Here is a 17,378-nt window from a genome sequence, read left to right on the forward strand (position 1 = left end):
AATTTTTTTTTTATGTAATTTTCTTGACTATGAGTTACAGCGTCTACTTTATTAGGTTTGACTAAATTAAACTTTATACAATCCTCTAACCCTAATATGGGTACTGATGCCAAATTCACTAAGAGAAACTTTCCTCAATGTTGGCTTAAACAGAGCCCATTTTACTAACTAATGTTACTGATTTAATATATTTTATTCAGCATAATTCTGCAAATCTTTTATCGCTATCTAGCATATTTCATGCTGAAATATTTAATAACAAAGTAAGTACTATACGTCACAAATAGTTTATTAAGTAAAATATAATATAAAAGAGCGGCATAGTTTACAATTGATATCTATCTCCTTTGAAGCCAGAGCTACCGGAGTTTCTGATTATATATGTTGTTCCTGCAGGATTAGGCGGAATCTTACCATCAACTGGAATTCTTGCAGTGGTAACAAACATTTCGTTTAAATTCTTGCCGCCAAAGGAAATTGAAGTAGGCTGGAATAAATAAAAATATAATAATATAGATAAATTAAGGAATGTATATAGTTAGCACCGACTTTCTATCGTCCGTCGGCAAATTCAAACAAAATTATAACTTCCAGACCATCTTTTACCACCTTTAGTCCAGACAAATTATTACATGCATTTAATATATTTTTTACCACCAAAAATGAGATGTTTTAACTAAATAATGCTTCATATATAATGTGCAGAATAATTTTGAATTACGTTCCGCTAATGAATTTGCTTTTTTGTCCGTAAAAGTAGAAAAAAGTTTCAATTATATTGCTTAACATTTCGTCATATAACCGTCTAACAATTTTAACTGTACTAATGCCCAAGTATCAATTTTCAAGTTTTAAATTGATTGATTTACGACGAGTAATCCGGTTGTAAAAATACCGGCATGTGCCTTATCTAAAGGACTGGACTTGCAAATTTTTAGTTTAGTTGTATCTTTGCAACTAGCTTGTTTATAGATAGATGTGCATTGCTTTAATTTTTAGTTGTGTTTAAATTTTGTTGTGCGTTGTTATAATAATTGTAATATTTTTTTGTTGTTTGTTTTTTTGAAACTGTCTATTTGTGTATAATGAAAATGTTTAGACCATGGGAAAAATCACCTACAGTTTTTAGTGCATGGGAGCAAGAGAACCCAAGTAGTAGTAGAGAAAGTGTAGTAGTCAACAATCTCAAGTGTAAGTGAGACTGTAACTGTAGAAAAGTGTCTTTCCAAAGAAAAGGATTGTTTTGAATGAACAATCTAAGATAATTTGTATGAACGTTTACAAAAATCTTCAAAATGATCCTGAAAATAGTTGTAAAGGCAGTATTATAAGAAAAGCGGCCTTTCTAACAGGAATTCCGTATTCTACCATGCGCGACATTGTGAAAAGGGGTGTTGAAAAGAGAAAAACAAGATCGGGTGCTGGAAAACCTAAACAAGAATATCGAGACCAACAGCGGACTATATATTATTTAGACGAGACATGGTATGACACGCAAGATACCGCTAGTAAGGGTTGGACTGATGGTTCACTTGGGTGCCAGTTGAAAGAAGTACCTCCGAGTAAAGGTTATCGGATGATTATTGTGCACTGTGGATCTGAAAATGGTTGCGTGACAAATAGGTTAATGCTTTGCGGAAAGAAAATAGAAAAATGTAGTGTAGATTATCATCAGAATATGAATTCTACTATATTCGAAGAGTGATTTAAAACTACACTACTTTCTAATATAACACCGGGCAGTGTGATAGTTATGGACAATGCTAGTTGCCACTCAAGGCTTCTCAAAAAAATTCCTAAAAGTTCGTCTTCAAAATGTCTTCAAACTGAAAGATTTCCTCTCAGAAAATGATTTGTATTTTGAAGACAACTATAATGAGAAACAGTTACTTGAAGTGCTTCGTACTAAAACTTATTAGAAACAATATATACTGGACACTATTGCAATACAACATGGCCATAATGTTTTGAGGTTACCACCTTATTTTTGCATATTCAATCCTATCGAACTTATTTGGAGACAAGTAAAAAAACGAATTCGGAGGAAAAATAATTTTCCAAAATTTGACGCGAAAGTGGACGATTTAATTCGATATGAACTATTAGAGATTACAATTACACATTGTTATTTTATGATTTAATACTTGTATCAAAAAATTTGTGTCGGTGAAAGAACCAATATCGCGATACGTCCCTGGACATCGGTTACTCGAATTTCATAACATACAAATATTATCTGTTTGAATTCGGACGAAACGGACGAAATATCGTTGGACTCGACTATACCATCACTGATATGGTTCAGTAAGCCACGGTGGCCCAATGGAACCAACACAAGTTTTGCATTAACAGAGCGTGTTGATCCTATGGGACCAACATTTATTCTGATGTACCGAGCCGTTGGTGCTCATTTAGTAATAGGTAGTGGACGAGCATTACAATACCAATACATAAAAAACAAACAGTAAAACTCTCGCCAGTCACCAACTATCCTATAATTATCCTGCCCAACACAACAATTAAATTGGTAACGAGGAGATTCATCAATAAGATAAATAAAAATGCATAATTAGTGGAGAGCAACAGGGCTTTTAAAAAGATCAATAATAGGTCTAAATTCGTAACCAGGTAAAACTAAAGTTTTTTACTTTACGTTTTGAAATACTGTTAATGGTAACACTACCATTTTCATACGTTTAAAAAAGGAAGTACAGGAAGGTCTCATCCAAAAATTTCTATTATTACCTATTATAATTAAATATTAACTATTCACAGTCAGATGTCAATTCGAGGATTTCCTTGTTACATGATGTCTCTATTACATCATTGCCAGTTTCGCATTGAAAGGTATAAATAACCTTTTTTTTAAGTTATACTTCTATACGCGCGTTCGACGTTGGAAATTTGTACGGGAGTGAATTGGCAAAACCATTACATATGTAAGATATAGGTAAGAGAGAGACAGAAGATATATTTTCTCTCTCGAGAATAAAAATGTCCCTTTTGTAAATATATTTAATATTTATTAATATTATTATTATTTTATATAAATTGGGTAGATATATACATTTGACCAAAGACTTTTGCAAATAAATTTTCTTCCTGGAACATCTATGATTCGTAATAACCTTTCCATTTTTGGAATACAATAAATAAATAAACACAAACACAAAATACAACCAAAAAACTGACATAATGTTCTTGACAAATAATGACATTGATTAGCCACCTTATTACTTAAGGTTTCTGGTCGAATGAGTTGAGGCACGGTATTTAGAATCAGAAGTCGCGAGTTCGATCCCAATGAGGAAATATATTTTTTTAATTATTATGTTAGAATGGAGAAATCATAATATATTTTTTAATATTGTTTCGATAATTTTATACATTATTTAATTTTCCAAACTATTTTATTTATCATTGAATATTTAGTACATATAGTAGTCATGGACGTAGAGATGAAAGGGACAAATATAATGATTGTTATTTTAAATTTCTTTTATGTATATGTTTATATGCATGACATAAATTTCAAAAAAGGTAGATTTTATTTTTAAATTATGATTTTTGGCATATATATGATACTAGTGACGTTATCCATCTGGGAAGAAAGAGTTATTCTTTCACCGAGAGTTAATTTAATAAGATTTTCACAATTTAGTGGGGATTTTGAAACGGTGCCACAAAGAATAAAAAAATCCAGGGACCTAATGATTTATACAAGTGCTTTCAAATAATATATTAATTTCTCCATGGTCCCATTTAAAAGTATTTTACAAAATGGTGCCAAGACGCTATTAATAAAACTGAGGCTTAGTTCAGTTACCTAAAAATTTAGTAATTCAAGTTTTAAGGTTCAGAAAAGAGTTGTTTGGGTGGGACTTACACATTTCGTTTTTGAAGTTATACTCCTATACGCGCGTGCGACGTTAGAAATTTATATGGGAGTGAATCGGCAAAATCATTACATAGGTAAGAGAGAGAGAGACAGAAGATATATTTTCTCTTTCGAGAATAAAAATGTTCTTTTTGTAAATATGTGTAATATTTATTAATATTTTTTTATTAATATTATTATCATGGTAAATTAAACATATGCGTAAGTAAGTTATGCATAGTATCATTTTTAAATACTTATGAATGTTGCATTTTTAATTGTATCGTATTATTATATTGAATTATGTTGCAGTGTATTGTATTGTATTTTTATATTAATAACAAAATAAACAATGAATTTTACTCCAGAGAATGTGTAAACATTTTTTTTGCATTCATCTCCTTTCATACATATATGAAAATAAAAATATACATTTTCATCAAAATATTGATTCAATCCTTCATTTATTATACTCCTATTACAGATCAAATGTTGTTTATATACATCAAACGATATACCATATACCTATATACCTAATTCTGTTTCTCTTTCTGCTCTCTCACCTATAGCATTACATATGTAATGATTGTGCAGATTGACTCCCATATAAATTTGTAACGGCGAACGCGTGTATAGAAGTATAACTTCTACCGGCAGTTCCACTGGACTGCCACACCCGTTTTTTTTTAATAACTTTTCTCTTAGGGGTGCTTCGTTTTATAATAAGTTGTTTAAAATTTTGCTAATTTCAAGTTGCAGCATAAGCAGCACGGTTTTCGGATTGAAACGTTTTAAGTGAGTGTCATAAAGTTTAATTTTTCATTAGAAGAAGGTTTTGCCATCTCAATATCGTAAGTCTAATTTTTTATTTCTTTTTTTAAGATTAAGAGAAATTAAGAAGAATGAAAATGCTATAAGAAAATCTATAATTTCTGGTACAACATTAAGCGCTAAATTTTCATCTTACTCAAGGAATGTAATATTAGAAAGAACACAAAGAGCCATCGCAATTTGGATTGAGGAACTAATTCAAAGAAGAATTCCTGTAAGTGGTTGTTTAATCCAGGAAAAAGCTCTTCAGTTTTATGAGTTAATGAAAGAGTCAGAGCCACCAACTTCCACTTCCCAAGATGGTAAAGAATTTTCAGCTAGAAAAGGATGGATAACCGAGTTTATAAAAAGAAATGCGCTTCATAATTTTAAGATTACAGGAGAGAGTGCTACAGCAGATAAAGATTTCCACAGGAACTACCAAACATTATTGAAGGTGGAGACTGTTGTGCCGATCAAGTAACGCTGATAAAACTGGACTGTATTGGAAAAAAATGCCTAACCATACTTACATCGCAAAGGATGAAAAACTGTCAGTGGACATAAAGCAAGTAAAGATCGAATAACATTATTACTTTGTAGCAATGCATTAGGAGATCGGATGTTAAAACCGCTCTTAATAAATAAATCTCTTAGATCACGTGGTTTAAAAGGCAAAGATTTAAAACAACTGCCAGGGCATTGGATGGCTAACAAGAAAAGTTGGGTGACAACAGCTATATTTACAGAATGATTCAATAATTGCTTGTTGCTCTTTGGATTTTAAAGTTTTATTAATTATTGACCATTCAGCAGGTCATCCACACTTGGAACATCTAAACGTTCAAATAGTATTTTTTCCGCCCAATACAACAAGCCTTATTCAGCCATTAGATCACGGCATAATTGCAACGTTTAAAAAATATTACATAAAGGCAACTAACAAATCCATCGTGAGTAAACTAGAAAATTAACCCGTAACAGTAAAAGACGTGTGGAAGCAATGCAACCACTCAAACATCGACACGAAATAATTAATTTGGCACATGAAATTGGCGAAGATTGTGTTAATACCTTCAGCCACGATGATATAATTGATCGAACTTTAGATCTAATTTTAGATGGCGTCGTGAGTCTAGAAGATGATAATGATGAGGAAGAAAAACCAACCCCACTTACTGTCAAGTTAATTCGCATTTCTCGCTCGTTCAATTCTGAACGAGCCTTTAAATTACAACGTGTGCTGCAGAACTGCATGTCAGGATATCGAGAGCTACATAAAAAATTACTAGCATCATCATCACACAGTTTAATTACTGATTACATTGTCAGAAAAGGAAAAGTTACACAAAACAAGAATGAAGTTTGTGAAAATCCATCACCTTTACCGAAAATATCTATTGCATGGACAGTTTTTTCTGACGATGAAGATAATTTTGAGCCACTTCGCAAACGGTGCAAACCATTATCAGATAGCGATAATGATTAAAAATGTAAATGTAAAACTATATGTACCTATTACTTTCCCCTAAAATTAAAGTTAATTAAGTTTTTTTAGCTTTTGTATGAAGTTCCTTCAGATATTCGAAGTAATTTATCATGCAGCCTATTTCTTTTAATTTCTGCAAACTTTTTTGTTTTTGTCTTGGTTTTATGTAATTTTAGAAGGCTACGGAACGCATCCCTTCTTTTTCAAGGCAAGTTATATCTTTTTTATGCGATTTTTTATATGCGCTTTTCTGTCGAACGTATCCACTGCATAAAACGAGACCTTGCTGTATCTTTGAAAGAGCATTCACCAAAATAAATACTTAAAACTTAATCCTATAAATTAGAGGTCATCAAAGGGAAAGCGACAACAAAATGATAATGTATAAAAATCAACAGATCTATAACAACGAAGATTAGTGGGAGAATGTATACCTCATGTCATGAAATGTATTAAACGCTTTTTTTATATTTACATTAAATTGTACATACTTGTGGAGTAGACATAACAATTTTTTCCAGAAGTTTTCCATCATCTGGGTTAATTTTGACTAGAGTTGAACCAAATATTGCTGTAATCCATAAGTTTCCATCGGTGTCTATGGTAAGCCCATCTGGTTTACCTTCGATTTTGTGGGGCCCAAATTCAAAAATAACTTTTTCGTTACCTAAAATTAGTAATTGTTTTCGTACTTAATATTCATTACAAGATGGTATATTATCTATTAATCTGAACAACACTGTCGCATCTCTTATATATCATTATTTATAGTATCTGTTTTGTTGTTAAATGTTTATTTTTTCTTAAATTTTGACTTTGAAGAACCCCTTCAAATTTCAAAGACTTCTAAGCATCTTAAAGTGTCTACTTTGTGTTTGTACTAAAAACTGATAAAACTAACAAAACCGTTATTTAGAATCTAATGATTACGACAATAAAATGAATGATTGTTAAAAGACGAAACCATATATTGTAAACTTGAAAATGATCCCACGAATATTTTCCAAAAAAGAAATAGGGGAACCCGGGGTGGAACGGGGTACCAGGCAGATTGGGAAACCGACGTGATATTACCTACAAACGACATAGACGGGCAAATATCACACGCTTAGTTCGTCGCGTCGAGTCGTATGAAGTAGTCGTTGTCAGTCTGGGAGTACGCATGGTCTGTGTTTTATCGGAGATCAAAGAAGAAACCTGTAAATTTTAATTTTTTCGTTGTGTCGCTAAGGTAATTATACTGTTTACTATTATTTTTTTCGAAATTAATCTTACATGTTTGTTTCAATATACTTTTAGCTCTCTAAAACTGTAGTAATGACTCTCGTCCAATGAACATAACCTATTATAACACTAATGTTTCTGGGAACGGTTGTCTGGGATACAATGGGTGTGGCACAATGGGGTATACCCCATTCCGCCCCGATTATATTTAGTATTGATAAATATTTTTCTTCTCGTATTGATTATATTTTTTATTGATAGCAGATGGTACGTAACTACAAAAAGAAAACAACCCGGCAGTCGTGGTCTACCGATGTTATGAAGCAAGCTGTAGATGCGGTTATCAGTGGACAAATGGGATATGTGGCTGCTGGCTGCGTCTAATCGGTTTGGTGTCCCATCATCAACTCATCATCAACGCTGGAGCGATATGAGCTTGTCGTTTATCTGAAATATGCAAAAACAACTGCTCGGCATGACTATGAAAAAGTTTCGCCGACTAGCATACCAGCTAGCAGAAAAGAATAACTATATAACTTCAACAGAACATCGGAAATTGCAGGAGAAGACTGGTGTAAAGGTTTTTTCAAACTCATTTAAGCTTAAGAAAACCCGAAGCAACTTCTGGAGCACGGGATATGGGATTCAATAGAGTAGCAGTATCGAATTTTTTTAATCTGCTTAATGAAATTCTGGACAAGCACGCATTAGATGCTACTAGAATTTTCAACTGTGATGAAATGGGTATTAGCGTGGTTCCCAAGCAATTTTCTAAAATAATAGCTGTTAGAGGACAACGTCAAGTAGGTGTCTTAAGTTCTGCTGAAAGAGGCACCACTGTCACATCCGAAATATGTTGCTCAGCTATCGGATGTTACATGCCCCCAATGTTAATATTTCCGCGAAAAAAGAAACAACGTGAATTTGAAACAGTCTCCCACCATGAGGCTGGGCTGAAGTTGGATAACTGCAGAGATTTTCGTAAAATGGTTACAACAGTTCATTCTGTTTTCTAAAGCAACGAAAGAACACCCAGTTCTGTTACTTCTTGACGGGCATACGTCACAAACAAAGAACTTGGCTGCAGTAGATCTAGCACGTGACAATGGTGTGTTAATATTGTGCTTCCCTCCTCATTCGGTCCCAAAAATTTCGGAAATCAAAAGTTATTTCTAAATGTCAGATTTTGTTCAAAATGCGAAATAAATGTTTCTCATAGTGCCTTCGGCACGAATCAACAAAGACATGTAACAAAATATCAATAATCAAATAGTTATTAACAATTTTCGATTCGAAAATTTTATTATATATAAAGTTATTTTTATATCGAAATATTTCAAAGTCCAAAACAGTACATAAAATATTAGACAAATATTATAAGTTATTTTATCCTGAAAAGAAATAAAATGTTAGAACTATTTTCAAAGTCCCTATGAGAGAAAAATAATATTAGTAAAAAATTCTCAAGTTATTTTTGGATCTGAAAATGTTTCAGAGTCCCTAAAATAAAATACCAAAAATCTTTCTAAGTGTCTGAAAGAGAAAATAATTTATAATTTTATACTAAGTCAAATTAGTAAAATAAGAAAAAAGAAAAATATAAAAAATCCCGCTCAGGGACTTAGTGAACCTAAAAGAGAAATAATCTTACAAAAATTCAAAATTCAACGAAAAATACCAATTAATAAATAGTAGAAATTTGTCTAAGTTCGTTTAAGAACTTAGAAAAATAATCTGAAAAAGAAGTCAAAAATACCAATAATTTCACAGATTACGCTAAGTTAAAAATGCCCTGAAAAATACCAAATAAATCTTACCAAAAATCCGTCTAAGTCCAAAAGACGATTTAATTCGAAATAAAAGATTTCACACGAAATCTCCTAAGTCGAAAAGCTGAAAATAAATACAAATTAAATATAAAATCGACACTAAGTCTCGCTAGAGACTTAGAAAAATACTGCAATAAAAGAATATCGGTTAGGTAATAAAAAGAGCAGAGTTTCTAGGAACTTAATCAACCAGAAGGTCTCTTATATGCCAAGAAGGCTGGTTCTGCGGACCTGTCCTGACCAGAACGAATTGTTGGCCATCATGCACCTATATTTATACAGATTAAATTAGGTCAACGGTTTCTGGCGCTATGCCATTGGACCTGCACGATAGCCAATGCTCAATTTTCGATAATACTATTGGCTGCAATTATGTTGCCATTTGACCAATGGTAAATCCGCAATTGAGCTGCAATTTCGGGAAATACAATTGGCTGCAATTAAGGTTGCAATTTGACCAATCGTAAAGCCCGAATTTTGCTATTGGCGACAGTTTGAGGCACTTGGTGCAATTTCCCTTTATTTTTGTAATGCACATTTTTCTCAGAAACGTTTGTTTTTTATAACTTTAGCTATATTTTCCTTGTATTCTTCTTTATGTGCCGTCTTCTAGCGAAGGTTGGCGACCATCAAACTATAAGTTTCTCTGTTTTGTGCCGCATGTATTATGTTCGCAGCTTCTGGTATTTGAAACCATTCTCTCAAGTTTCTCAGCCAGGATTTCTTCTTTCTGCCCAAACCACTTCTACCTTCAATCTTGCCTTCCACGATAAGCTGTAGTAGACTGTACTTATCATTACGGAACAGATGGCCCAGGTATGACGCTTTCCTCCTTTTAACAGTTGTTAACAATTCCACCTCTTTACCCATTCGTCTTAATACCTCTGTGTTGGTCACTCTGTCTGTCCAAGGTATTCTCAGTATGCGTCGATACAGCCACATTTCTAGAGCCGCTAACTTCTTTATAGTTGCTGCTGTTAATGTCCACCCTTCAACTCCGTAAAGTAGCGTAGAGAGTACGTAGCATTTCGTGGCACGCCATCGGAGGTTAACGCTTAGGTGGCGGTTGCTTAAGAGCTTTCTCATTTTGATGAATTTGGATCTTGCTATTTCAATTCGGATCTTAATCTCTACGTCTGGGTCCCACTTATCATTTACTGTATATCCCAGATATTTAAATCGGTGTACTCTTTCAATACGTTCGGCTTCAATATTCAGGTCGATATGTTGAATGTTCTTTTTACTGATCACCATAAATTTAGTTTTCTTTCTATTGCTCTTCAGTCCAAATTGGTTGCCAGTTGTATTTACTCTATTTAGCATCATCTGTAAATCTTCGATGTTATCGGCCAGTATAACAGTATGATCTGCATATCGAAAATTACTTATTGGTACGCCATTAATCTTGATGCTCTCGTTGTACTCTTCCAGTGCCTCTAGAAATATTTGTTCCGTGTACAGGTTGAAAAGCAGTGGGGAAAGAATACAGCCCTGTCTAACCCCTCTCGAAATGGTTACGTTTTCACTCACCATATGTCTATTTTTCATGTGGGCTGTTTGATTCCAATATAGATTTTTTATAATCTGGATGTCCTTAGTGTCAAGTCCTGTAAGATGTAATAGTTCTGAGTTTGTCATGTTTGATAGTATCTAATGCTTTCTCATAGTCGATAAAACAGGCGTAAACATCTTTCTGTTGATCCAGACATTTTTGAATCAAGACTTGTATTGCAAAGAGCGGCTCTCGAGTTCCAAAACCGCATTTAAAACCGAACTGTGTTTTACTTATGCTGTGTTCTAATTTTGCTTTTATTCTGGAATGGATAATACGCAAGAATACTTTAAGGGTGTGACTCGATGTTGCCACGAGTTGTCTACGGCCCTTCACGATGTTGACCAAATCCGCGGTTGTGTTAATCCTCCGTAGTACTTCTTCATTGGTGACTTTGTCCATGGTATCTTCAAGATCCTTCTGTATGACCATAGCTCAAAAGCCTGAAGTTTTGATAGAGTTTCTCGCCTTCAATGTATACGTTTCTACTCCGTACAGAAGCACTGAGTACACGTAACATTTAAGGAGCCTTATTTTTGTTTCTAGGATGAGGTCATGGCTCTTGAGCACAGGGTTCATAGTCAAGAATGCACGTTTTGCCTTTCCGATGCGACATTTAATCTCTTGGGTATTGTCCCACGGCTCATTGATTATAGTTCCCAAGTAGTTGTACTGTGAGACACGTATTGACATATGGGAAAAAATGGTTACATATCAGCAAACACAGCAAAATCACTAAAGCTACACAATGCTATTGTGTAGATAGGTACTGATATACAATAGATACGACAGTGTTGTTCAGATTAATATAGAATATACCATCTTGGAATGAAACCAAGTGCAAAGCACATGTGGACAGAAATCTATATTATCAGGTAGAATTAGTTCCGTGAAATTTTATTTAAAAATGGCCGTACCTGTATAAGACTTATTCTATTTGTATTAAAGGAAGGGAATAGTATATTACTTTATGAGGCGGAGAAGCATGACTTTTCTTGACGCGCCCGATATTACGCGCCGAACGAAGTGAGGCGCGTAATAGAGGGCAAGTCAAGAAAAGTCACTTCTTTGCCGAATAAAGTATACTATTTTTTCTTCAAACGTAGCAATTTTCAACCATAAATAGTACAATTCATACGCTATTTTTACTCGAAATTAACTGTGACAACTATCAAAGTCGTCTAGATGTTAGAAATTAAAATAATTAAGTCGTCGATGGGATTTGCGTCTCCCTGGTTACAGTTGTTTGACAGTTGTTTGCAATTATTAAAGACAGCTTATTGTTGTTGCAACCACAAGCGCAAATTTAGTGCGAAAATTGAAAACCTAAACGAAATTGAGTCCGCGGCTAATGATGCAGTAGCACGTTGGAATGATTGCTGAAAGTTGTTTTCGACCATCAGTATCATCAACAATTACCAATGCGTATCAAGAGTCGGGAACATTTTTGCACGGTTTCAATTTTGAAAATGCTTCATTAACTAATTGTACTTTTAATATTACTATAAATAAAAATGATGTTTAATTGTTGTTAATGACATTTGTATTGTTGCTTTGTGACATGTTTCATATTGTTGCCATGACAACATTTTTCCCTCCGCCGTAAAGAAATGGGAAAAAAAACTGCTGCCGGCGGAGACATCAAACTTTGACAGGATCAAGTTAGATAAAGTAATGTCATCATTATTTGACGTTTGAAGAAAAAAATATTATTTACTTATCGCGCCGTCCTTGGTAATATCGTACTGAAAAACTTTGGGTTGTAGCGTGTCTAGGTAATACATCTTCATCTTCTTAGTATTCCAAGCCAGTCCATTTGAAATTCCGATATTGGAAAGATGTTTTTTAACAGAGCCTTTTTCAACACTATACAAGGCTCCCCTCTGAGGTATAGTTTCTCCATCTGCACCAGCTGGGCCCATAGTACCTAAAGAAAAAAATATGACTAAACTTTAAGAGTAGAATATATTTTTGGGTTTTTTAAAATTTAATACTTTTTTAGAAAAAAATTCCCAAAAATCACTAATTAAGGCATTTTTTCTACAAAAATTCAAATAACTCAAAAGAAAGTATTTTTCTAAACATTTCTAAGAGGGAAAAATATTTACTTTGATGAGATACGTTTAAAAAAATGTTACTCTAAGCGATTCGGGAAATTGTTTTTTTGTTTTTTATCCCACAGATGCCTTACCGCCTGGCGGAGATCTGAACTGGAAGTTATGGAAGAGCTTAAATAGACTTATTAACAGGTGTGTAGGTGTAGGAAACACACCAATTGGGGGTGCGGAGTGAAGAAAATCTGACTTCACGATGATTTGTGTTATTGTGTTACAGGGGTCAATCAAACGGTTCAACACTTTTTATATATGTATATAAATTAATTTCTAATTGATCTAGAGACTTTTTTTACACAAAATAAATACATTGCTATATTGAAAGTATTGCACCTATCTTCGCCTGATAAAATAAGAGACTGCCGTGAAAGCAGAGCGATTGTTCCGAAGTGAGGTTGGTGAGATATGATCTGAGACAAAGTATCTAGCAATATATGTAAAGGTCTCTGCTTTATGATAACCGTAAACTGCCACGATAAGTCCTTTAGTGATGAATAAAGATATAAACTTTTTAAGAAATAAATGAGTTTTTAAAAAACCCCTTTCCGCTACTTTTCTTTACGGAAGGTTGATAGACAAGTTCTAACCATACTTCCAAAACTAGGTATAACGATATTTTTTAGTTAAATCGTATAAATTGGCAAAACTATTATATTATCGGTATTCAATTGTACATCCATAATTCGAAGACTTTAAATTTCTTTGATATTTGTGGTAGTGTGTGCAATATAAGAGTGAAAAATATACAGAAAACAGAGTGGACGCATCATGGAAGATGTCTGAAAATGAAAGAATATCTTCTTCTTCTTCTTTTTTATAAGCAGTTCTGCTTTTTTGCGCAGTCATCCGATACTTCTTCTGCCGATTCGTGACTTATCTCTTGCTATTTTGACAACACGGGTCTCCTCCAGTCTGCTTATGTGGTTATTCTGTAACATTTTTTTATATAAATAGAATATTAACCAATTCCATAACTTAATCCAAAAAGATTTATCTTTCATCACGTTCCTAGGTAGAAGGGTACCGTTATTTTCGATGTCGTTAGAACCTTTTACCTTCCTAGAAATACATACAGGCTGGCCTGTCATTTTTAAGTGGAAGATAATATCACACCTTATTTTTGGGGAAGCTTGTGAAATTTTGAGAGAAAGACTTCACTTCTAGCAGGGCGATCTTTGAGTAAAGCCGCTTGTTTATATTACCGCCCCTGTGTTATCTTACCGTCTCTGTGAATTTTTTCTTTAAGTGTGTATACACTTAAATGTTTCAGTTTCTTAATCTAATACCATATTAGAATAAATATTAGTATAAACTACCTTTAATTTAATTAACTTCAGTGTTTAATACAAGTAAAGTATTTAGCTTCAGTGAAGAGTGCAGCAGTCATCAAGGTTTATCGTAAGTTGTAATAATCATCTTATCTTCAACTGTCTGGACGAATCTCCGCCAACTATTTCTTCTCCTGTAGTTAAGGTTAATTACTGAGTTAGCATTCAATCAAAGAACATTTAATATTATCATACGAACTTTGAATCAGCTATTAAGAACTTCTAAATTACGAACATTTAATTCTTAGTTAATCATTAAACAACAGTGAGATACAGATAATTATCTTAAACCAAGTGCGGGTTGGCTTAATTTTTATAATACAGAATTCTTGAAACCTTTTTGTATTCTTTAGAATGTAAATTTAATCATTTTGTTATTTGCTATAATTGTTATACATTTTTAACCCGTTATCTCGAGATAAGCCCATAAACAGCAAAGGGAGACTTCTTTAATAAACTTTAGTTGAATATTTTTAAATACTATCAGGCTCTCTTCGCGGATAATTTAAACTGTGCATGATTTTATTATATTATTGTATTTGTAAAGGTATTTCCTAATTATAATACTGTTTATTGTTATATGTATACCACCATTTAATAATTCATGGTGCATTTTTTTACATGTGTGTACATTCAGCTGCCTATATCATAGTGGTGTTGAATATATTGTTTTGTCTTATCAATGAATTTTATTTCTCGACTCCTAATAAGTTTCCTGATATAACAATACCTCTGAATGTTTGTTTATTATATTAAATAATTATTATACCTTCGACCAGAACAAAGATCAGGCTGATTAAGTTTTGTAGGTAAGTAGGTGGACGGAGTCCACCTAATATATTTATTATTTGTTTATATAGTGTGTTGACCAAATTTATTTAATAATTAACTGTTGATATTTTTCCTTGAATTTGGTCTCAGAACCTAAATATCTTTCCTTATCTCTTTTTCGTTCCTAAGGTTTCTTAATTTTCCCCTTTAATCCCACAATGTTAAGTGGCGCCCTTTTTCTATCTTATCTTATCTTTGGTAATTCTACCCATCTATCTTTTTGTTTATTTCTGTTTTTTTTTTCTAATATACCTTATCCTGTCCTATCTTTACTTATTTCGTCCGTTGGACCCATTTCCGGTTCCAAAAGCTAGTTTCGAACCCGCGACTCGCTCTCCACCAACCATCTGGCTGCCGTCCGCTGTGTCTCCATTGCTGACCTTTCTAGCACCATCCAAGAAAGGTTTCCGAGGTTACAATTCCATTCTTTTTTTCAATTTTGTGTTCATTTATTTATACACTGTACGTTACATTGTCTTCTAATGCGGTACTTCTCAGTACTCTCACCTCTGCCGTTTCCAATAGCCTTTGAATTGTGGCTGTGTCGGTTCTTGTTTCAGAGGCATATGTCATTATTGGTCTTACACTGGCTTTATAAGTTCTTGACTTCATCTCAGTGTTAATGTGTCTGTTTCGCCATATAGTGTTATTAAGGCATCCTGCCAGTCTATTTGCTTTTTATACTTATCTTTCACTTCTTTGTCCAGGTCTCCATAGCTAGAGATTGTAATTTCCAGGTATTTTATTTCGATTACTTGTTCAATACTGATGCCATCAATTTCTATTTTACATCTGGTTGGTTCTTTGCTGACTACTATTGTTTTAGTTTTTTTGAGATGAGATTGTCATATTAAATTCTTTTGCTCTTATGTTAAATTTGTGGACCAGTCTCTGCAGACTATAAATCTTGGGCTATCAATATTGCGTCGTCTGCGTAACAGAGTATTTTTATTTCTTTGTTGCCCATTCTGTATCCTCTTCTTTTGTTAACGCTTTTGATGATTTTATTCATGATCAAATTGAAGAGCATTAGGCTCGATGAATCCCCTTGTCTTAATCTGCTGCCTATTTCTATAGGTTCTGTAAGTTATCCATCTATTATGACTTCCATTTTGTTGTTTTGGTAGATGTTTTCGATTGTTTTTTTATTATTTGGAGAAACTTCTCTATTATACAGAAGATGGATTATATATATGAGTCTTACTCTGCCAAACGCTTTCTTTAGGTGAATCAGGCACAAAATGCTGGTCTATTGTACTCTAGTGATGTCTCAGTAATTTGCTTTGCTCAGTAACGAATATTGCCTCTGTACACGATTTTCCACTACGAAAACCCTGTTGTTTATGTGCTAAACTTATTCTCCGATTTATTGGCACTTGTAAAATATTACTTTTAAGTTTTAACGTAGTATTTAGCAAGTTTATACCTCTGTAGTTTTCTGGCTGTCTTTTATCTCCTTTTTTGAATAGTAGAATTAGTTCGCTCGTTCTCCATTCTTCCGGTATTTTATTGTGTTTTATAATTTTATTAATTAATATTGTTATTGTTATGTCATTGCTGCTCCACAAGATTTTGAATATTTAGAAGGAATTTGTAGAAAAAAATTATGTGTTTAGTTAAAAATGAGTGGAAAAATATCACTACAACTCACCTGCCCATAGTCTCCCCCAAGGATCAACTTTACCACCATTTAATCTGTTACCCTTTAACTCTGGGTTAGTTTCAATTTCTTTAATGATTTCGACTTTTGAGACTTGAGGACTAACACCATCCCATTCAACCGATACAAATTTGTTGTTAAGGCCTGCTATAAATTTGTTGTTGGATCCCACGACTGGGAACATAAAGGCGATGGGCTCATTTCCTAGAAAACATTGAATTTTATCCTAGATACTATAAAAATACAGTTACAAAAATGTTAGTAAAAACCACTGTAATAATATACAGTGTGTAAAAGCCAAATGGAATAAATTCATTATTTAGGTTACTGTACATATTTATAAAAAATCCCGAAACACGACAAATTTAAATTATAACTTGACATTCTTTAACGTGAAAATGCAACCCCTACCTTCAACCTCCTTAGAATGACAGGTACAACCCCCAATTTTTAAAATAGGAAGTATAGGCTTGTGATATATCGTTTGAAAGGTCTTTTCATTCTCCATTCAAAAATGTTGTCGCTTTCAAGTTTATTAAGATTAATTAAGATAAAATAAATTAAAATCATGTGGTTACCGAAATTCGCTACAATACTGTTACGTAAAAATATGAGTCATAGTTTGAACCTGTAAACATGTTTTTATTCACTAATTCTGTTTTGT

At 33.3% G+C, this 17,378-nt stretch overlaps 1 protein-coding gene across 1 annotated transcript in view; it reads right to left on the reverse strand.

Moving 5' to 3' along the window:
- Window positions 1–268: 268 nt before the first annotated feature.
- The window catches only part of LOC140445508 (regucalcin-like), a 37,053-nt gene continuing 19,943 nt past the window's right edge, over window positions 269–17,378 (reverse strand). The window contains exons 3-6 of the mRNA XM_072537561.1: window positions 16,706–16,918; window positions 12,499–12,708; window positions 6,668–6,843; window positions 269–487 (exon numbers count right to left, since the gene is read on the reverse strand). Coding sequence (XP_072393662.1) covers window positions 326–487; window positions 6,668–6,843; window positions 12,499–12,708; window positions 16,706–16,918 — 761 coding nt within the window. The 3' untranslated portion in view covers window positions 269–325. The remainder of the gene's footprint in view (window positions 488–6,667; window positions 6,844–12,498; window positions 12,709–16,705; window positions 16,919–17,378) is intronic.

This window comes from Diabrotica undecimpunctata, chromosome 7 (assembly GCF_040954645.1).
Source record: "Diabrotica undecimpunctata isolate CICGRU chromosome 7, icDiaUnde3, whole genome shotgun sequence".
NCBI lineage: Eukaryota > Metazoa > Arthropoda > Insecta > Coleoptera > Chrysomelidae > Diabrotica > Diabrotica undecimpunctata.